The sequence below is a fragment of the Mauremys mutica genome, chromosome 8 (genome assembly GCF_020497125.1).
Source record: "Mauremys mutica isolate MM-2020 ecotype Southern chromosome 8, ASM2049712v1, whole genome shotgun sequence".
NCBI classification, from domain to species: domain Eukaryota; kingdom Metazoa; phylum Chordata; order Testudines; family Geoemydidae; genus Mauremys; species Mauremys mutica.
Window position 1 is genome coordinate 110,058,562 of NC_059079.1, and position 21,538 is coordinate 110,080,099.

The 21,538-nt window shown below is 49.2% G+C and overlaps 2 protein-coding genes across 14 annotated transcripts in view; one reads left to right on the top strand and one right to left on the bottom strand.

Annotated features, from left to right (window-relative positions):
- UIMC1 (ubiquitin interaction motif containing 1) overlaps positions 1 to 5,945 on the bottom strand; it is a 73,375-nt gene extending 67,430 nt beyond the window's left edge. Inside the window, exons 1-2 of one of the 5 annotated variants that reach the window (XM_045027493.1) lie at positions 5,471 to 5,932; positions 3,885 to 4,070 (exon numbers count right to left, since the gene is read on the bottom strand). In XM_045027493.1, coding sequence (XP_044883428.1) covers positions 3,885 to 4,012 — 128 coding nt within the window. In that variant the 5' untranslated portion in view covers positions 4,013 to 4,070; positions 5,471 to 5,932. Of the gene's footprint in view, positions 1 to 3,884; positions 4,071 to 5,470 lie in introns of all 5 variants that reach the window. The other 4 variants (XM_045027492.1, XM_045027494.1, XM_045027498.1 and 1 more) reach the window with 4 other exon arrangements.
- ZNF346 (zinc finger protein 346) lies at positions 61 to 20,024 on the top strand. Of its 9 annotated transcripts, none has more exons than XM_045027501.1 (8): positions 4,606 to 4,680; positions 5,493 to 5,505; positions 7,672 to 7,775; positions 7,877 to 7,972; positions 8,975 to 9,119; positions 10,215 to 10,454; positions 13,268 to 13,361; positions 16,656 to 20,022. In XM_045027501.1, the coding sequence occupies exons 1-8, from the start codon at positions 4,633 to 4,635 to the stop codon at positions 16,759 to 16,761; spliced, it is 846 nt and encodes a 281-aa protein (XP_044883436.1). In that variant the 5' UTR covers positions 4,606 to 4,632; the 3' UTR covers positions 16,762 to 20,022. The 9 variants fall into 9 exon arrangements, with proteins under 9 accessions (XP_044883439.1, XP_044883436.1, XP_044883434.1 ...); XM_045027499.1 differs by lacking the exon at positions 4,606 to 4,680 and adding an exon at positions 5,279 to 5,368; XM_045027504.1 differs by lacking the exons at positions 4,606 to 4,680; positions 5,493 to 5,505 and adding an exon at positions 61 to 82 and having other exon boundaries at positions 16,656 to 20,024.
- The last annotated feature ends 1,514 nt before the right edge of the window (positions 20,025 to 21,538 follow it).

Here is a 21,538-nt window from a genome sequence, read left to right on the forward strand (position 1 = left end):
TTATACTTTTGGCCTTCACACCATCCCCTGGCAATGAGTTCCACAGGGTCCCTGTGCGTTGGGTGAAGAAATACAACCTTAGGTTTGTTTTCAACCTGCTGCCTATTCATTTCCTTGCGTATCCCTGGTTCTTGTGTTATGGGAAGGGGTAAATAACACGTCCCTAGTCACTTTCTCCACACCCGCCATGGAAGTGTAGATTTCTATCATCATATCCCGCCTCTTTTTTTACATATTGAACAGTCCCAGTGTTTTCAACCTTTCCTTGTATGGACGCTATTCCAGACCCCTTCTCATTCCGTTGTCTTTCTCTGTACTTTCTCCAATGCCAATATATCGTTTTTGAGATGGAGTAATGAGAACTGCACACTGAACAGTCCCAGTCTTTTGACTCTCTCTTCGTATGGACACATTATCTGGTTCTGAGTCAACTAGTTTGTCTGGCTCTTGCAGTCCATGTTACTGAGGGCTGGGAGTGCAGCTACCTAAGAATGGAGTGCCTCTTTATCTAGCGTATGTGTTTGATCTTCTAGTGCTTTATAACAGAGTGTGTTGCTTTAATTGAGATGATTCTAGAAAGTGTGTGTTTTTTTGTTGTACAATAATAAACAGAGAAAACCGCCCTAGTCCTGTTTTGCGGGCATTGCTGGGCAAGTTCCTGCATACAAACAGGACTCAGTTGTAGAATGCCAGGTTCTGAATTACTGTTGGGTTTTTCCTCAGTTGGTATAACCTGCCATTATAATGGGCCCCAGACTACTCCCATCTAGTACAATAAGTTGAATTACATTGTCAAGTAGTGTTGTTAATGAGTTGTGTGACCCAGAGATCCCTTGGTGCCAATTGGCAGAGGGCACAGAGGGGTGCATGGGGCTTTACAGGGATCCACTGGGTCAGATATCTGCATAAGAGTTCACCAAAGGGTAGCATATGAAGTAACAGTCTCCAGCTGGCTGTTTGTATGTCTCACAATGTATGCCTATTTTATTCCTGACAGAATTCTGTGCCCATGCGGAGGCGCAGAATTCATATGGCCCACATATTTCTGTGCTCCCCCGCACCACAGAAAAATGCAGAAGAAATCTGCGGGGAGGCACGCGTCTCTTCCCTGGCAGCCCAGGCAGCGCATCTGTCCCAGTGTGCCTGGATCAGCTTCAGAGACACAAACCACTGCTGGGGGAGGGGGGGCTCAGCATGTGTGCCTGTGGGGAAGAGATTGATCACCGTCGGGGGGCAGAGCTGAGAGCCAACAAGCGAGAGAGACTCTGGGTATATCTACACTGCCCACATTACAGCACGGCCACAGCAGCCGGGAGAGAGCTCTCCTGGCAATAAAAAAAACCCATCCCAAACAAACGGTGGTAGCTTTATTGCCGGGAGCGCACTATATTGGTAGTTTTTAACGCTCAAATTTTTGTCACTCGGGGGGGGGGGGGTGTTTCACATCCCAGAACAACTAAAGTCTTAGTGCTGAAAGTGGCAGCGTAGGCACAGCCTCTGTCCCTCTCTCTTGATACTGTGGCTGGAGGGGCATGGAGGAGGGTAGGTCTTTTTGTTATGCAGGAGGAAGGCTCTGTCCCCGAGGCAGAAGTGTAGCAGCCTGCCTAGTAAATTGTAACTTCTTTGAGAACTGAAAAAAACACAATGAAATATTGGTATCATGTTACTGAAAATTGTTTGTTTTTAAGTTAAAGAAAATAGCTTTTGTAAACAAAAAAAACAACAACACATTTTGTTAATGTTGCCGTTGATGGTTAATTGATCTCATTCTCTGAGGCCAAAATGTAGCAACCTGTCTGCATAGTAACATTGTTAATTATTCTATTGTTAGTTAACTCTTCCCATTCTCAGTCAGTTCCCCCAGGAGCATAAAAACCTGTACAAGTTTTAAGGCCTCTACATTGCCAGATTGATGTAAAGCCTTATAAATGACAGTAAGGGAATCTGCTAGGAAGATCTATGCGCTTTCTCACTTTTTTCCTGTGCAAAAGTGGCACAAAGGGGTTAGATTTTTACTTACGCATATTTAAAACAAAAAAAAGACTTTTGAGGGAAAATAAAACATTTACCAAGCAGTGAATAAAATGCTAGGACAATCAGAACCAAGCACTTCCCAAAGTACCCAGCTAGGTACAAGAAAATGATTAGCAAAACTGTATGACTTTCTTGTGTGAAAGTCTGAGCTAAAATTACGTTCTACTTTTTTTTTCTGTTCGGTGTTCTGTAAACACCACTGTAGTGATGCTGGCTTTGGTGGGACCCAGCTGAGAGTACCAATTCAGGACAAATTGCTTAGAGCAGGGCAGTTACAGCCTAAGGCTGGGGTTCCTTTGCACACTACGGCAAACCAAACCAGCCAAACAGAGAAGAGTTCGGTTTTACCCCACTGGCTAACCATAAGTCACACAAGCAATTCCCTTAGACACTCCAGTTTCCCAGTATTACCACCAGTGCCACTCGTCCTGGGGATGAATGGTTATGAAAACCAACACCCCAGTAAAAGAAAAAAGGTTCTCCCGATCCCAAAGGACCAAGCCCCAGACCCAGGTCAATATACAAATCAGATCTTACCCACAAATCACACTGTTGCCAATCCTTTAGAATCTAAAATCTAAAGGTTTATTCATAAAAGGAAAAAGCTAGAGATGAGAGCTAGAATTGGTAACATGGAATCAATTACATACAGTAATGGCAAAGTTCTTGGTTCAGACTTATAGCAGTGATGGAATAAGATGCAGGTTCAAATCAAGTCTCTGGAGTACATCCGCAGCTGGGATGGGTCATTCAGTCCTTTGTTCAGAGCTTCAGTTTGTAGCAAAGTCCCTCCAGAGCAAGAAGCAGGATTGAAGACAAGATGGAAGAGCTGCAGCAGCCTTTTACAGTCTCTTGCCTTGTGGCCTTTCTTTCTTTGTTCCAAAGACAAGCATTCCAGCACATGGCATAAAAGAACTTTAGAGTTCTTCATGTCTTGCTGAGTCACAAGGTGGATCTGCCTTCTCTCAATGGGTCAGTTGTGTAGCTGATGATCCTTAATGGCCATCAAGCAGGCTAGGCAGTGCTGACGCCGCATTGTCTGGGGTATCACCCAGAAGCATAGCACAAGTTTGAAATACAAACAGTCTAGAGCCAATACTTATAACTTTAAATACAAACATGATCCATGCACACAGACAGCATAATCATAACCAGCAAACCAGAACCTCGTCTTAGCCCCCCTTTATACAAGATTTGGTGCCACTACAGGACCGTGGTTGCACCAATGATCTATACTATCCCAGTTCATGTCAATAATGTTACACCTTGCCTCAGCGGTTTTATGACAATGACTTCTAGCATTCATGCTGCCTCTGATAACAGCTTCTAAGCTAGGCCTGGTCTACACTAAAAAATTAGGTGGGCTCCGTTATGAAAAATCCACAGCCTGAGCAATGTAGTTAAACTGACCTAATCCGGACTGTAGACAGTTACTAGTTAATGCCTCTGGGGGAGACGGATTAGCTACACTGATGGGAGTACCCCTCCCATTGGCACAGGTAGTGTCTGCATTAAAGCAGTACAGTAGCACAGCTGCAGCTATCTGTATAGGAGTAGCTAGACTTAGGCTGTCTTCAATTGTAGCTGCTGTGAAAGATTTTTGAGTTTCACAATTTCCAAACTCATAGTTTTCAGCCAATACATGCAGAGCTCTTATAAAACATTCAAAGTTTTCCCCTCGTTCTTGAATTTTCTGCTGAAAACATAAACCTCATTTCTCTGGGGTATAAAGTAGGCATCAAACATAACCAGAACCCTTTCCTAGTCCTCTTTGTGACTGTCTTCAGAAAAGTCAAAGAATTTAAGATATCCTCTGCCTACTTCCCTATAGCATAAATTAAGGATGATACCTGTATATCTCCAGTGTCTTTGTAAAGCTTGTTTGCCATTTGAAATCTTGCAAAATCCTGCTTCCAGGCTGTCCACTGTGAAGGTTTCTCAAAGCTGAAGTTCTCTGGGGCATCGAAGGGTAGCACATTGTTAAGATCCTGCAACCTTTGATGCTGTTTTCCTTCTGTTTCTGTTCTCCTGTGGCACTAGATGGAAAATAAAGCAAGAGAAGCTGAGGAAGTGTACAAGAGAAGGGATTCGAAAAAGGTTATTCTAGTATCTAAACAACTGATATTACAATTCTTGAACTATCGTGGCATTGTGAATGTTCGAACTGCACAGAAGCACAAGGTACATGGTAGATTGGATATCACTTGCAGGGAGGAGAACACGTGGAGGACAAAGACTAACCTATCTCAAAAGCAGCAAAGAGTCCTGTGGCACCTTATAGACTAACAGACGTATTGGAGCATGAGCTTTCATGGGTGAATACCCAGTTCGTTGGATGCATGTAGTGGAAATTTCCAGGGGCAGGTATATATGCAAGCCAGAAGCAGGCTAGAGTCTTCAAATGGCTTGCCAACTACAAAAGCAGTTTCTCCTCCCTTGGTTTTCACACCTCAACTGCTAGAAAAGGGCCTCATCCTCCCTGATTGAACTAACCTCGTTATCTCTAGCCTGCTTCTTGCTAGCATATATATACCAGACTAACACAGCTACCCCTCTGATACTTAACTTATCTTAGTACAATCAACAGATGCAACCATCATGGAGACAACTTACAATGGAGTCAAACATCTTGCTCTGGAGACAACAGTGAGAGAAATAGGTTCCCTTATATTTCATAAGGACAAGAGTTTAAAACTAAAGCTTTACAAAACAACCAAACATACATGAAATATTTTCCAGGCCTCAAGATTTCTTCCTCTATTGTTTCTGGAAGTTTTGTGTTTATATTGTAGTGGGAGAGTCTGTGGGGTCTGGCAGATTTTAATGGCATCTCTTTCTACGTATATTTTGGTCATACAAATGTTTTTGTTAGAGTGAATTTTTCTGGATGAGGTCCTCTGTATGGGTTTTGGAAGAGTTCTGTCCAGATTTTACCATCTTGGATTGCTGAATGTTCTTTCTTTTTGTGGATTTAAATTAATTCCTGCTATAGCAGAAGGAACTGGAGTGTACTGTGGGCTGGTTTATGGTAGATCATCATTACTTTTTCCTGTTGGATGATTCCTACAAACCACAATCCAAATTTTAATTAAAAAAAAGTCAGTAGACTGTCTGGTAGTAAAGCTAATTTTCAAAATGTGACTCAAACAAAAATTAATGCAATAAGGTCTGCCTGAGTCTACAGCCAGCCTGAAGTAGTAGCTCTGAGGTGTGAACTACCCCTCCTAATCCCCATGGAATGTTAACTCTGATGCCTAATGACACTCAATGTCAACAGTTAACTTCTTCACTGCTGATCAAAGCAGATTTAAAAAAGGGGGACAGTCATATAAAGGTCTGCACAATAATCTACACACGCCTCGTCTCCCCTAGGTTGCTGTGTCTAAGGACCTTTTCCTTTAGTTTATGGAAGTTTGTACCATAGCCTTTCTCTTACCTTCTCTTTCTTTGTGTTACAGCCTTTCCCGCTGGGTGAGTGATTCTCTCTTGCGGATTCGGTGTGAGTTTTATTTGACATTACCCTGTGTGTTGGGGAATCTCAGTGTTGCCAACTTTCAGAGTTTTATCACAAGTCCTGTGATATTTGGCATCAGTCTCAAAGCTCCAGCTCCTGGAGGCATGTCAGTGACTCCCCGCTCTGTTCAGGCCATGTTCGGTCCCTCGCGGCTGCAGAGAAAAGTGGATGCGGCCTAGAGGTTCAGAACCCCAATACAAGACCCCCCCCCCCCCGCAATGGGTCCGTCCCGTTATATTGTTCTGGAGCCAGGGGTGTGATTTGGGAACACGGGCCGGTAACCCAGCACAGCACAGGGGCGGCCATGGCGCCCAGCTCCGGGGGTGCGGGACGGGTTTGGCACAGGGGCCTGGGGGGCGGCTGGGTCCCTTGGGCTGGGGCCTGGCCTGGCCCCTGGGACAGGCCGCCCCGTCCCCATGGCAACCCCGCCCGGCCGCCTCTGCCCACAACCAACATGGAGGCCCCGGCCTGGCTCCTGGGCCACGTGCCCCGCGCCGGCGCCAGAGAACGGAGCGGAGCTCGCGAGGACGGCGGGCCTCTCGCGATAGCTCCGTGCTGGGGGCGGAGCCGGCCGGGGCGCCAGTAGAAGATGGCGGACGGGGCGGGTAGCAACGGGGACGCCGCGGCCTTGCCGGTGGGGAAGGAGGCAGGTGGGTCCGGGCCCGGGCCCGGCTCCGGCGCGCGGCTCCCGCTGGAGCGGCCCCGGTCGGGGGGGGCACGAGGCGTCTCGGGGGCGGGTGCTGGGGGCCAGTGCGACGCGCCGGGACCTGCGGAGCCGCCCGAGCCCGACACGCCTCGCGCGTGGCCCCGACGTGCAGCTTCCCCCGTGGGGTCCAGCAGCGCGCCCGGCTGGGTCTCCCCCAGGCCGCGTGGTCAGGCAGCCTGCGGGGGGCTCGCACAGCGCGGCGGCCCGGGGAGCGTGACTCGGGGCTGCGCCGGGCCGGGCCAGGCCGCTCCTGCCGGGGGCAGCGGCCTGGAGAGCCCCGTAGCGGGGCCACTGCCCGTGGGATGACGCTGCTCTTCCCGAACATCCCGCCAGGCCTGGCTGGAGGGATTCAGTCTCGTGCCTGGCGTAGCAGCCGCACAGTCTTTAGCCCATCGCCTCAGTAACGGGAGGAGGCTGATGAAAGCCTTGAAGCCCTATTTAAACTGACCACGGCTTGATGAGAGGGAGCAAAGGTTGAATCTTCCCTGGTAGTCTCGCTTCCATGCTGATTTAATTATTGTTTTCCCAAAGCGAAATGCTTCTTGGATTTTTTTTCTTTCATTTTTAGAATTGTTATATCGTCTGCAATGGATTTTCTTGGGGTGTGAATGATCAGAGTTGCGTTTCTGTGGCTGCACATCCCTTAACATTGGACTGTTCTTATTCGCTAGTGTAGTAAAGATGTAAAATGTGTATTGGCCCCTGTTCACTCTACAGGTGAGGTCTGCTTTAGGATTGAGGATAGAGTGGGGTTCAAGGTAATCTCTATTTTTAGTTCTCTCAGAAGAATGCATTAGGTGCCTAAGTTATTTAGGGCTTGTCTACACTGGCACTTTACAGCGCTGCAACTTCCTCACTTGGGTGTGGAAAAACACCCCTCGGAGTGCAGCAAGTTTCAGCTCTGTAAAGCGCCAGTGTAGGCAGTGCACCAGTACTGGTAGCTACACCCTTCGTGGAGGTGGGGTTTTTTACAGTGCTGGGAGAGCTCTTTCCCAGGGCTCTGCAGTGACTCCATGGCAGCGCTTTAGCATTGTGGTGGTGGTATCTGAGTTTCTCCCAAGAATGGAAAGGGAATTTAAGAAGTGATTCAAGTCTTACAGAGATTCTTTCCTCCTTGATTTGTATGCATCTGTGTTCTCTCACCCTGACTGAGAACCTGGGGGAGAGTTACTCTACATTTCCAGCACCAGAGCATGGGAGATGCAGATTTGGGTGCACTGAGATGTATTATTTACTCATAGATTTAAAATAATAAAGATGCCCATCCAAAACTCTGGGTCCCCAACTACATTATCGTGACAGATATTTGAAGATGATGGTAGTGGCACAGTGTTAGTAAAAGACTCTGGACCTTGAAGTCATAGCTACCTTGTTTGAAAGTAAACTGCAACACGTTTCCATGTTTTGTTCTTCACAGTTGATCGTATGATCAGAGAGAACAGCCACATTTTCACAGACGCTCAGTGTAAAGTGTGCAGTGCAGTGCTCATCTCAGAGTCCCAGAAGCTAGCTCATTACCAGGTACTTCAGGCAGCAGATGTTGCTGGATTTCTTATTTTGGATGTAATTGAATAGAATATTTGTTGCACATTAACCCAATTTTCTTCCTCGCTCCCTGCCAGAGCAAAAAACATGCAAACAAAGTGCGGCGGTACATGTCGATTCACGGCGAGGAGGAGCTCCGTCAGGGGAAGAAGATAAAGCTGGAAACCAAGCAGGTGATGTAGAAAACTACAGGGCCTCCCAGTCAGAGCTCTAGAAGAGGACTAGCGTCCTGTAAGCGCTGAGGAGTGCTTCACTGACAGGGATTTAGCAGGCACAGTCCATGACAGGTGCAGTGCAATATGGAATAATACATCAGAGGGAGGATTGTTGGGATTGGGTAATTTAGTGAGGACAGCTGAGCCCTCTAGTTGCTACACATTGCTGCACTGAGCACACCTCTTAGCCAGTGTGTGGAACACCTGCGCCCTAAACAAATGTGTACCCCCCATGAGAGAAGTACTGCTGTGAAGCAACATTTGGAAGGACAGGTGAGCATAAAAGGTGACTAAGAGCAGTCACGGATGTAATTACTATGTAACTTTCAATGAGCATGTCCTGTGAATTAATTATATTGCTGGACTTTACTTTTTTGGATGATCTCTTGTTACTCAAAGTTCCCATTGCTGGTGGTTATGGTGCCTTTAAGGCAGTAAAGGTAACACATTTCCCATGATCTGTCTGCATGGTGATTATGCAGTTTGAGTAACAGATTCAAGTTTTATCACTGCTTCAGCTGTAATTCCTAATCACCTCCAATCCAGCCTCTTGCATATGCCCCCATAGCATATACAGTGCAGAGATGAGTATAAAAGGAGGATCTGTGTGTCTGGTGGTAGGTTCAGACATGAGTAAAATAGACACTGTTAACCTAGTCAAGTAGCTTTGAGTTAGAGATGACAGAGTTGGCTGCAATGCCTTGTATTGCTTGGTCCACACCTTGTAGAGAATAGGCTGGGAACCTGCACCAATGCTGCCAACTACCTTGTCCTCAACTCCTCTGGGTCATAATAGCCCACCAAAATGTGCCACTACCCGATGAAAGTGAGACTAGTCAGAAATAAGAACGCTGTTCTTCAAAGGAAGGTATGAAGCGGCACCAAATTCCTTGGCCTTGACAGCTGAATATATCTGGTTACTTCAGATTCTCAAACATCAATGTTCCTTCTTGTGAACAGGAGAGCAGCAATGGAGAAGACAGGAACAAATGCTGCCCCATCTGTAACATGACCTTTTCCTCTCCCGTTGTGGCCATGTCTCACTACTTAGGCAAGACTCATGCCAAGAACCTGAAGCTGAAGCAGCAGTCCCCCAGAGTGGAAGGTATGGCTGTCTGCAGTATTTGTATGGCTGTCCTGTGAGGAGCAGCACAAGTAGGTGATCTTTTCACTCCCTTCACATCGTGATCCCTAGATTAGAGGGTGGCTGGGTACCTTGCTACAGCTCTGGACCCATTAGCATTGGGGTGCTAACGCTTTCCTAGTGATACGAGTGCCGTTAGAAATCAGAAGCATGTGGCAACTGGTGAAATACATGCCAACAACTCTGTTCCCCCCTTTGGTAGTCTGTTTTGTAGACTTGCATTGCCCTGAAGCTTGCTTTAAGAGAGGATATTCTAATTTGGAGCAACTGGAGTGCTTAGTTCTCCATGTGCAATGCCTGCAGAGAGTGTCAACTTCTGGATCCCATCTGGCATTCTTACCCTTTGGAGCCTCTGTGGGGTCAGATAAGGAGACATTATAAAGGGGTGCTCATGAGGAGACCAAGTCACTTTCCTGCAGTTCACTGCGGGAGTGCGCTCAGATATTTTGAAGATGCCTATCACTGTGGCATAAGAGTACGTTGCATGTGTCTTCATCATACAGCAATGGAACTGTGTGCATTTGTCTATGGATTAATTGAATCAGGCTCAGTCCTGTTCCGATAAAGTTGGTGGCAAGGCTACTATTGACGAATGGTGCAGGATTAGGTCCTCCACACACAGTTTAAATATCCTACCATTGAAAGGGAATGACTCTGAAAGTACATTATGGGAGGGCTTGCTCTGTTCTATATCTCCCCCTTTTTCCATTTGCTGGGAGTGACTGACATCCTTGTGGGTGGGAGGTGATTTGTTTCCAGTTTCTTTAAATATGTCACTGTTGGCCTGCTGTGCTCCAAGATATGGCCAGGTGAATGTCAAGGCGGATCTGCAGTTCTGATTTAACTTGGAAACTCTGACTTGTCTTACCATTTGGTGTTTACTTATGGGATACGAAAGGAAGAGATGGGTGCAGATCCAAATGAAAAGTCTCCACCAAAACTTCTGTCAAAAGCCCTTCTCTGTAGAAACAAACTGAAAATTCCAAAGACTGACTCTGGCTGCTTAGTTTGTACATCTCTGAGTATTGGTAATTGGTGTTCTGTTTCGTTTTACAGGAACGATGCCTCCACAGAAATGCCCGGCTAACTTTCCTCCCTCTGCTGTATCTTCCAACGAGGAGAACCAGAGCACTTCTGACCCAGACAAGTTCTGCAGCCTCTGCCATGCCACTTTCAACAATCCGCTCATGGCAAAACAGCATTATGTAGGCAAGAAACACAGAAAGCAAGAGACCAAACTCAAGCTGATGGCACACTATGGTCGTACTCCTGACGCGCCTGCATCCTCCTCCATGGGTGAGTCCTGGGCAGCCAGGCTTACTAACGTAGCTGAAGGATGGGGTGGGAGGGGCTCACGGTGCAGTGGGTGTGTGGAAGCTTTGGGACTGACAGCTCTTTGAAGAGAACAGAGTGAGACTTACAGCAAATTAGACACTTTTTTTTTTAAGGTAGGATTGTTGGTGTTTCCATTATAAACCCCTGTTACTGCTTGAGGTATTACCTTTAGCTGTTGGTAATTAGCTTGGGGTTGAAATTTGTTGCAGCTGTTATCCGTCTAGATGTAAAGTTTCAAGATGTAAAGATTCCAAGGGATCTTGGGAGCAAGTTGAACTTCCAGCTAAGTGGATTGATCGCTCAGTGGAACTATTGGAGCATTGATTGCCATCTCTAAGGTACCTTTCAAGGTGCCCTGCCAGGGGAGAAAATACTGGGCTTGTACTAGTCTCGCTGCTCTATGATGCATACATAGGGACTGTGACGGGTCTTTCTGCCTGTTTCCAGTCCCATCTGATGAGGTAGTGTGATTGCTTCATCCCAACACACGCCGGAGGGAAAGCTGAGCTATTGAGAGGGACTTGTAGTCTGGTTAAAATTATGTTCTCGTTTAACTGCTATTTATAAACATTGTTGAGTATAGAGTCTCTGTGAAGATGGAGTGAAGGTGTTTAAAAGCTCACAGTAAACTCCTCTGTGCCTCCCACTGCACCTCCTCACACCAGAGAAACCAGACTTTACATTCCTGATAACTTGAAAATAAAGAACAGCCAGAAGAAAATCTCTTTTTGAATAGACCTCGATTTCAGGCCTTCCTTTCCTAGTCTAAAGAGACGTAAAAGGGCACAAGCCCAGATTTTAACCCTTTGCATGTCACCTTTCAGGCACGGCTTGCACTAACAAGTAATGGGTATCGCTGATACTAAGCAGTCTGCCCTGCCCCTGGAGCAGTAAGATTGAAGATTCCAACGGCACATGATTTCCAGCATTAAACTAGAAATGGCCTGGCATTGGAGTGATCTGATGGTCTAAAAAACTGCTCCTTCCCAGAATAGTAGAGCCCAGGTTTAGTGTCATTATTTTGTTGTGGCTCAAATAAAGACAACGTGAAGTCACTTAAATTCTGACTCTGTCAAGTGCAGGTGGATGCTGTGATCCCTGGGATCTTTGGGGTAGAGAGACTGTGCTGTAATCTTCCATGGGATGTTTGAGGCACCTGTAATGTCTGTCACATCTCATGTTACATTTAACATATCTCAAACAAGGTTTCAGAGTCGGGGCTGCAATCGGGAGCCACTCTGATATGCAGCACAAAAAGCATTGGTCTGAGCTACTTTCTTGTCTATTTTTGTCCAACTCCTTCAGCTGTCGGATCTTTGTACAGTGGCTATCTAGCTCTTTCAGATGTCATACACCCATGCTCCCCTCCATGAAATCTGGGCTCCAAGTCAAATCTGTTCTTTCATGGAGGCTCTGGCATCTTCCCTCGCATGGTCCTTCCAGTTATCTCCCTGGACTGCCTATCTTGGGGCTGCACCTGAGTAGCCAGCAGGCACATCTAAAATATTCACTTTTATATAAGTAACTTTAGGTACCTCACAATTTTAAAATCTCCCTTTAAACACAACCAGCGTAGGGTGGCGTAGATGCAGTTTAAATCGCTTTAACTTGAGTATCTTCCCATAAGGAAGTGTGGTGGAGTGAAATTCTCTGGCCTGGGTTATGCAGGAGTGCAGACTAAGTGATCGTAATGGTCCCTTGTGGCTCTTAAAATCTGACTCCAGATCACTGTTCTCAAAGCTAAATGACCTCTCAGTCCAAAATCTTGACAGTACATCAGCATTGTAAGGAGTGTTTGCTGCATTGCCCTTCTTACTGTTAGTCATTGTACTGCTATTTTTCCCCCTTAGTTATGTTGTCTGAGGGGTGCGTTCTTGGCCTCTTAGTTGTTTCTTAAGATACCTGTTTTTATTATTTTTGTGCATGGCACTTTTAGCAAACCGACTGAGCTCCTGCCCCAAGGAGCTTGCAGCCTGAGGGGCTGAGCTGGGAATATACACAGCAATTCTCATCTTGGAGAAAATTCTGTGCGGTTGTCCCCTGAACTAACCTCCTACACTGTGCCATGTTTTCCACTTCTGATCCTTGTGCTCAGCATCTCTGACCTCCAGTAAAAGTTCCAGAAATCTCACTCCAGCTGGAGTTTGGCATCTTACCCAAGAGCACTGATGTATCTGGGACAGCTACCAACAGGAAAGTGTTACATTTGAATGATACCCAAACTGCAGATCAAATGCTTCAGGACAGAGCTTCATGTGTGACTGAGGGATGGCGTACAGCATCTCATGCTGTATCTTAACATTTGACGTTGTGTGGTGCTGTTTCCCTTGTACTTCAAGTTGAAACATTACAAAGTTCACTGTCTGGAACTGAGATGTACAGATGGAGAGAAGTGGAGTTGCAGAGGCATTGCTGTTAGATTTTGGACTGAAAACTCTCAAACCCTACCCCAGGCCATTGAAAGAGCGTGAACTATCTCATACGTTACAGTGGATTTTGTAATGAAGGAACCTGCACTCTGATTGGAGCCGATGTTTTTGGCTTGGCGTGCTGTTCCCAAATGGCTGTGGCCTCTGCTAAGGCTCCATTGGAGGGGGGCAGATAGCAAGCTCTCTATCTCCTCGGCCAATCAGAATGCTGGATTTTACATGCCGTTTATTTCTGTTTAGCAACTATTTCACTGGTGTGTCCGATTGATTGATTGATCTTGCTTATTTCTACCTCAGGCACCAAGTGATTGGATAGCTGTTTGTTAACATTGATGTCTGTTTCAGCTGGGAAGGGGTACCCCTGCAACACATGTAATATAGTACTGAATTCCATAGAGCAGTACCAAGCTCACATCAGCGGCTTCAAACACAAGAATCAGTAAGTGATCTTTGGTTTAAATGCATTTACAATGGCAGTAGTTACATTGTATAGTTACATTTCATGCCATTGAATTGGAAACACTCCTTCAGTGTGACTCGCAACCTACACGATGCACTTGGTGCAAATGTGTGCGCCTCCTTTTAAGACAGAGATCCACTAGTGTCTGTTTGCACAGATACAGGTGGGAGGGGGGATCTCTTTTATGGGACTAGCTTCTGTTGGTCCGAGAGAGGCTTTTGAGCCACCCAGAGCTCTTCTTCAAGTCTGGAAAAGGTGCTCCCAGGGTCACTGCTAAATGCAGGGTGGAACAGATTGTCTAGCATCAATAGTTAACACCTAGTGTATGGGACCATTCAAGGTAGAGTGGTGTGGCTTGAAGGCATGTGTGTCTGTCTCTCTCTGTCCAACAGAAGCTAATCCAATAAATGATTACCTCCCCCACCTTGTGTGTCTCATCCTGGGACTGACACAGCTATGACTACACTGCAGTTTACACTCTGGTCAGTTTTGCTTAGAGAGCTTCCTCTATAGGCCAATCCATGGTGCCGCACTAGCATATGAGTAGGGCCCTACCAAATTCCCGGCCCCGAAAAATTCGTCAGGGACCATGAAATCTGGTCTTGTGTGCTTTTACCCTATACTCCCCCAATGTCATGGGGGAGACCGGCGTTTCTCAAATTGGGAGTCCTGACTCAAAAGGGAGTTGCAGGGGGGGTCACAAGGTTATTTTAGGGGGATCCTGGTATTGCCATTCTTACTTCTGTGCTGCCTTGAGAGTGGCGACTCTTGGACAGGTGCCCAGCTCTGAAGGCAGTGCCCTGCCAACAGCAGCACAGAAGTAAGAGTGGCAATACCACACCATGCCACCCTCTGTGCTGTTGCCTTCAGCGCTGGGTGCCTGGAGAGTGGCAGCTGCCGACTGAGAGCCCAGCTCCGCAGGCAGCAGCGCGGAAGTGAGGGTGGCAATACCGTACCATGACGTCCTTATTTCTGTGCTGCTGCTGGCGGGGCTCTGCCTTCAGAGCTGGGCTCCTGGCCAGCAGCCGCCGCTCTCCAGCTGCCCAGCTCTGAAGGCAGCGCTGCCGCCTGCAATAGTGCAGAAGTAAGGGTAGCAGTGTGGCCACCCTCCTTCCCCCCCTCCCCCCCATAACCTTGCGACTCTCCTTCCTCTCTTCTCCCCACCCCCACTCCTATTTGGGTCAGGACCCCTACAGTTACAACACCATGAAATTTCAAATTTAGATAGTACATTTCATGATTTCAGCTATGTTTAAAATCCTATGACTCTGAGATTGACCAAAATGGACCATGAATTTGGTAGGGCCCTACATATGAGAGCTGTTTGCCAGTTGTGAACCAAAAACACCAAGCAACTGATGAGCGGGTTGGCTGCACAGACACTCCCCGGGTTACGCAAATCCGGACTTACGGAGAAAGTTCCATACTTCCCCCCCTCCCCCCCATAACTGTCGGGTATACGTTCCCGACTTTGCAAAATTTGCCTTATGCAAGGTGTTCCGTAATGGAGCGCTTGCATGAGTTGGGGAACGTCTCTAAGTAAGCCATATTGCATCAGGCAGATGTCCAATGTGCATGGACGACTGAGGTCCAGTTGTCTAGCCTTCCTTCTGTCGAGCAAGATTTCTGGAGCAATAAAGCTTTTGATCTGAAGACCACCTAGCCGGAGAGTTGTTCGTAGCTCCAGCTTTTTCTGCTGCCCTGTCTGGAGTTGGCACATTCAATCATAGACAGTAGCACTAAGTGTACTGTAACCAGGCACACCAGATTACCTGCTCTGTGTAGTGTATTACTGACCTGAGAACTACTTCCACAAGCACAGGCTGCTAGGCAAACATTCAATACGTTATACCACAAACATTTGTAATAGACTCTTCCACAGTTGGGAGCCCTGATTCTGAGCTTTAAATTAGGGGGTGCTCGTAACGAAGCCAAACTGGTAGGGTGAAGTGTTCCTTAGAAAGGGAGGGGAGCTCAGTAGTAGGAAATCTCCATGGTGGAAACCTGCCGTCCAACCACGTGTCCCAGAGATGCTCAGAAAGATCTGGGAATGGGGACAGGCAGAAGGAAGGTGCTTCACCCCCCTTCTGTACCATAGGGAATAGCAGCCCCTCCACGGGTTTTGTTACGGGGGGAATACTCCAGCACAGGCAAACTCCTCTGACAGAAAGGTTTGACAGTGTCCCAAGGCAGGACGCTGCACTGAGGAGGTGCCCAGCCTTTGCAGTGCAAGGTGCTGAGGGCTCCACCTGCCCAGCATTTTGGCCTTAGTTCTGACCTTGTTTGCATTTGTACAAGCTCAGGACACTTTGGGGAGGCAGGAGGCCGTTGGTGTCCCCCTCCAATTGGAATGTGGGTGCTTGTAGTCTCGCACACATCCTTCACAAGCGCTTCTGTTCCATATGTACTTGGTAAGCTGGAGCTGGCTGCTTGCACTGGGGCTCTGCACCTCCAGACAGAGGTGTGGGATGTGCACTGCAAATGAGCTCCACAGCCTCTGCTGCTGAAATAGGACTAACACGTGCTGGCATTTTTAAGCCAGGGCTGCTTTTAGTGACTTCTTAAATCTTGATAGCCATTTTGTAGAGCCCTCAAATCTGCGGCGTTCTTCACAGAAAACAAAGTGGGACCCACCCCAACTCCTTGCACTGCACACATCCCTTTCTGTAGCTTAGAACACCCACAGAGACGCTTGTCTGCCACCACACAGGGCCCTTCAATGCTAGTCCAAAGAACAGTGTAATGAAATGTGTCCCAAAAAACTCTGCTCTTTCCCTAGTGACACAGAGCAATAACCATCCCCATTACAGAAAAAAAACCTCCTTACAACAGCGTAGTTCAGCAGGAAGCTGCTTTTAGCTCCCGGGAGCACAGATTCTGGTGTTGCCGGTCTTTGCGGCCATTGGACCTGATTTGTTTTAAGCGGCTATTGCTCTAAGCCCATGTCTGCTGGCTGCCAGCTCCAAGTTGAATTCTACAACCTAACTCAGAAGAAAACAAGGAAACCTGGTTTATAATGGAAACACTCGACAGACATTGCAGTGGCGCTGTGAACACACAGTGGCTAACAAGTACTGGGTGCTGACGTCTGTGCTTAGTGCTGTAAATAGGTCACTTGAAAGCACGTTGCCTCCTCGATGTCCGTGTGCTGCCCAGCTGCCATAGGGGCACGGCTAATGACAGCAGTGCTTGTTTTGCAGTGATAGCTGACAGACTCCAGAGTGGTTCTGACTATGTCTACTCTCCCTTTCTTCCCCTCCATTCACTGTGCAGGATGCCAGGAGCAGTGCCCAGCGTAGGACGGTTCCCAAGGCAGCAGTATGTTCGGGAAGAGTCAACTGCCCCCGGGGGCTACAGTTACTTCAGCCAGGACTTCTAGAGCAATCTGCAGCCCTGTTCTTGGAGCTGTCAGGGGCCCAGGAACGAGCACTCTTTGCCAGCCCACAGTGGCTTCATTATCCCTCTGGATAAGCAAAGCCATTCCCTCCCGGGTGTGCCTGTCGATCAGCCCCAAGGCTGGACGTCTCTTTGACGAAGGATCCAGCAGAAGCAGACGTTGGACAGCAGGACCTTGCTCCCCAAGAGCGGTTCTCATTGTGCAGTCTCTTCCTGTGTGGCTGGTGGGGCGAGGATGTGTCTGGTACAGGCAGGGTGCAGCAGCTGCAAATAGCCTGTCTCAGGGACACCTCCTCCCTCACCTAGAACAATCAGCACGGAATTCCTGCAGCTGATGAGCCAACCTCCTGTGCCAGGGGGTATCTGTCACCGAAGGAAGGCTCCTGGCTCTCGCAAGGCAATGGCTAGGAGGTGGGGGTGGATTGGACGCTTCGCTACACCGACAGATTAGCCTTGCCCAGGCTTAGACTGGGAAATCCTAGAGCTGGTTTCTTCCTGCCCCCTCCCCCAGTTGTGTTTGTGCACAAAGTTTCTTGGTCCAGTGGCTGCCATTAGGGCTTGTCTGTAGCTCTGCAGATGTTGGTTCTGGAGTGTCCGATTTAGTGGTTTCTTTACATAGTTACTGTGTATGGCATACAAAACCTGCTGCTAAAACAGGGAGCTGACGGGCCCTCACAGAAGCAGAGAGTACAAGCTGATGGGTCTCCAGAGAACTCTCAGGACCCCATTGGCCTCCACTCCTGGCGCTTTTCACTTGAAAGGAAGGAAACTTTCAAACCCTCCTTGCAAAGGTTTCTTTTATGTCAAACATTCATGTCAATCTGGTAGAGGAAATGGATGAATCAGGTGATCTTCATTCAAAACCTAAAGATGGTAGCAAATCTTGATGTGCTGCTAGCAAGGCTGAACTCCTGGGAGAATGCTCCCAGACTCGGTAGAGGAGACCCCTGAAGGAAGGGCTAAGGTGGCTTTGAATCTCAGATCACATTTGTGTGGTATTTTTTTCCTTCAGCTGAGGTATTTTCCTTTTAGTCTCTGCTAAGCTTCTGCACAGAGCTGCACACTCCCAGCTGGGCTGTCCACGCGTTCTGTCCGACACCCCTTCCCTATACCAGGCCTTGGCAAGCCCCCGTCTGGCTGTCTTCCCTCATCTCATCTCTCATGAGGCTTGTCTTGGCTCTGGGGCTTCCCACATCTTGTGCAGGTCTGTGGTGCTGCTGACGTCCAGCTCTCTACAGGAGGGAGACATGCCCACCCTCGGCGACGCATTTGGACAGTGACTTCCTGGGGCCGATCGGCGGGAGTGTTACAGCTGTGGATGCTGTGTGTGTGCCAAGGCTGGGGAGGGCGTTACTGCTTTGTGGAGTTTGGGATTACAAATCCAGGCCATGACTTTCTCCCTGAGCCCTGTGTGAAGCAGCTCACGTTGGCGTACGGCTGGGAGCAGGCCTGGGCTCCACGGCGTATCCAAGGTGACAAGCACCGGGGAAGTGAACACACAAAGCAAGGGGACCAGCTGGATGCTAATCTCTGAGCTAGCACCCTCCCCGCCCCCAGTCCAGGCTGCAGCTCTCCATTCTCACACTAGAACAGGCGGCTGCTGCTCTGCCTAGTGCTTTCCAGTCCTGCCATGCTGCGGTGCCTGTAGGCTGGCTTAGTGTCCTGCTGAAGAGCCCGTCCAAACGTCAGCCTGCCTAATGAGCAGTAAACTCTAACAAACCGAGGGAAACACTCGTGCATTGTGCACACCCCCATCCTGTGCTGCTTTCTAGCTAGCTCTAGTCTCATTGTGCCAGTCTCGAGTTCCTGGTGGCAGGCAGGCAGGCTCTGTGCGTTAACACCAGGAGCCGTGTGAGCTCTGCTCCCACCCAGTCTGGGGTACAACTCACTTTGTGCGTGTACTGTCAGTGCTGCCGCGTCTATACCCAGTGTCTATGGAGCCGCTGTTTCCCCAGGATGAGCTCTGAATAGAGTGTTACTGTTTGTGTGTAGTGTGTGTGTATTTGCTGTTGCAGTTCATGTTCATACTCGTGGCGGAAAAGCAGGCTGGGGTCAGCCTGCCATCTTGGGTTACTGCAGCCCAGGGCATATTGGGCTGGAACCCATCAGTGATGGGTTTTCTTACACTCTGCTGTGGGTGGGGACTGTAGCTGGTTGCCAGTCAGGGCAACCACTGGGTGAGTTAAGGGAGAGTCCAACTCTGGAAGCTGCTTCCCCTTTCACTGTTGCAAAAGTTGTGCCAAACATGTTTCCCAGCTGGGTTGGCCAGGGCAGTTGTGAGAGACTATGTCCTAGTCTTCACAGGCTTGAGGTGGCGTGTGGTGGGACAGACTGCACAGCTGTGCTGGTGTTCAGCATGTGTACGACCCACTCATAGTGGGACAATGGTTTCATGCATCAAGAGACCAGACTTAGCCTAGTCCAGTGTCTCCTCATTCCTGCCCAGGTGTGTCCAGGACTCTGCACCGTATGCCCAGGCGTAGAGCTTGCCAGCTGCCCCATGTGGTGACAGCATTCCTCTGCGAGGTGCTGCTATGCTGAGAGATGCACTCAGCGTCCGCCGGGCAGTGTGAGGCAGCTAGTTTATCCATGACGGATGGGTCAGGCAGGTATCTTGAGGTACCGGACTCTGGCTGTGTAAAGCCTTCCTTGAATTGGCCTTGATTCTTCAGGGCTTGGCACTGTGCTGAGGCCTTGTCGTGTGTGCAAGGTGACAGCACGGCACATAATGGACATTTGCAGTATGAGAGAACAGAGGGGGAATGTGGCTTCCTTGCTTTGCTCAGAGTGTAGAATCTGGATTATCCTGCCCTGATCTGCATTTTATTTGTGGTAGCTAAGAGGCTGTGTCTTGATAAGAGTGTTTCACAGCTTGAAGGACAGGCAAATACCAGTACTGGGATACCTTGATCCTCACACTGGCTCAGCTGGGGGGAGGGACGGGCTGACTTCCCTGCTTTTCCATTTGCTTCATACCCACCCACCACTGCCTTGAGTATCCCGAGGGAAAATGTGCGGCTTCCCCAGGCTCAGTATCCTGAGAACTTGCTTCCCCAGGGGATGGTTATGGCTGGCAGCTGCCTCGAGCCAGGCTCCAGTAGGGCCTCCTCCCAGCCCAGTGCAGAGCTGGGAAGGTGTCACTTAACCTGTGTGTTTCCCTGGCTGCCTCCCTGGGGGGGGGGGGTTGGGCATAGGAGCATTTTTACAGCACTCTGGGCACTTTGCTTCTCCTGGGGCAGGTACGTGGGGCTCCCTGTGCTGGCGGGGGGCAGGGGGGGAAGCCTGCTCCATGGGGAAATGCCGATCTCCACCAGGGCCAGGAGGCTGGCGTACTATCACCCCTGTGATTAGCTTATCAGTGGCCTGACCTCAGAGCCAAGGCTTGCAATGAGCTGCTGCCAGCTGGCTTTCCAGGGGGCCTTACCGCAGCGGGCCCTGGGCTTGCTCTGCAGGGCTCGAGCTGAAAGTGCTGGCCAGGGAGTGATCTGCTGTCACTAAGCCAGCCAAGTGCCTGCAGCCGCCAGGGAGCGGAAAGCCTGCCTGAGGAAATGCTCTTGGCACTGTTCAGAGGCAGGGCACAAACCTGAAATTGGCTGAGAGTTCCCTGTTGAGACTTCACCAGCCAGCCCTCCAGTGTAAACTGCAGCCCTACCCCAGCCTGGCCATGGAGTCAGGTCCCTGGGTGCGCCGCTCTGTACACCAAGAATCTCAGCAATGCTCAGGCTGCTCCCACCCCCTGCGGGCCAGTCGCTTACCCCAGGGCCATTGCCCCCTGTAGCCAAGCCTGTAATTATTTACACATTTATTATATAGGGAAAAGACACGAGTTTTGTCACAGAGTCCCCGGGCGCTGCTCTGGAACTGCTCCCCACCAAGCCAGGCAGGACTCTGGGAGCCTCCTCTCCCTCGGAGCAGCCTGTCTGCAGGGCAAGAAGCTCCCACGGCTTCACCTCCTGGGTCTCTCCTTGGAGCATTCAGCACGTGCCCCTCCGTGCGCTTCCCACAGCGAGTCCGCCCCAGTGGGGTCCTGGGGGGGCCACAGGGTCCTGCCCCCCCACTGTGCAGTCAGACGTGACTCTCAGCCAGCCAGTAACAGAGGTTTATTAGACAACAGGAACACAGTCCAAAACAGAGCTTGCCAGTACAGACAACAGGACCTCCCTTAGTTAGGTCCATCTGAGGCCACAGCCCTGTTGACAGGCCTGAGCCCCATCTTCACTTCCTAGCCAGCTTCCAAGCTGAAAAACTCCCCCCAGCCTTTGTTCAGCTTCCCGGGCAGAGGTGTCCCCTGGCCTCTAACCCCTTCCTGGGTTCTCCCGTTACACACTCAGGTATCCTCCCTCCGGCCAGTCTCCCTTCCCCCAGTGCAGACCGTCCTCCCAGGCCAACACCCCCCATTCAGCATTCACAGAGCACAGTAAGAACAGCCCGTTTGTCACATTATTTACAAGCTTGAAGCAGACAAACTCTCAGCAGGGAGCTCCCAGGGGAAGCCTCAGCAGGGATCAGGCTCTGGTCAGTGCCTAGTACTCCTTGTCCCCGGCGTCCCAGTTGCAATCAGCCCCATTTCCTCAGGCCCTTCCCCCTCCTGCTGTGACCTGCACACCCAGCTGGTGGGAGGAATTCACTTGCAAGACTTGGGGTGGCGGGGGGCTGTAACACACACTGGAGAAAAATAACCCCAACTCTACATACAATATGATGGGGGCTAATTTAGCTACAATGAATTGTCACGGAGTGTGGGGGGAGACCAGGCCCTG

Coding starts and splice junctions, on each gene's coding strand:
- ZNF346 (XM_045027499.1), top strand. CDS start 5,285: ATGCCTAATGACACTCAATGTCAACAGTTAACTTCTTCACTGCTGATC. Junction 10,455..13,267: donor GCCTGCATCCTCCTCCATGG/GTGAGTCCTGGG, acceptor TGTCTGTTTCAG/CTGGGAAGGGGTACCCCTGC. Junction 13,362..16,655: donor GGCTTCAAACACAAGAATCA/GTAAGTGATCTT, acceptor TTCACTGTGCAG/GATGCCAGGAGCAGTGCCCA.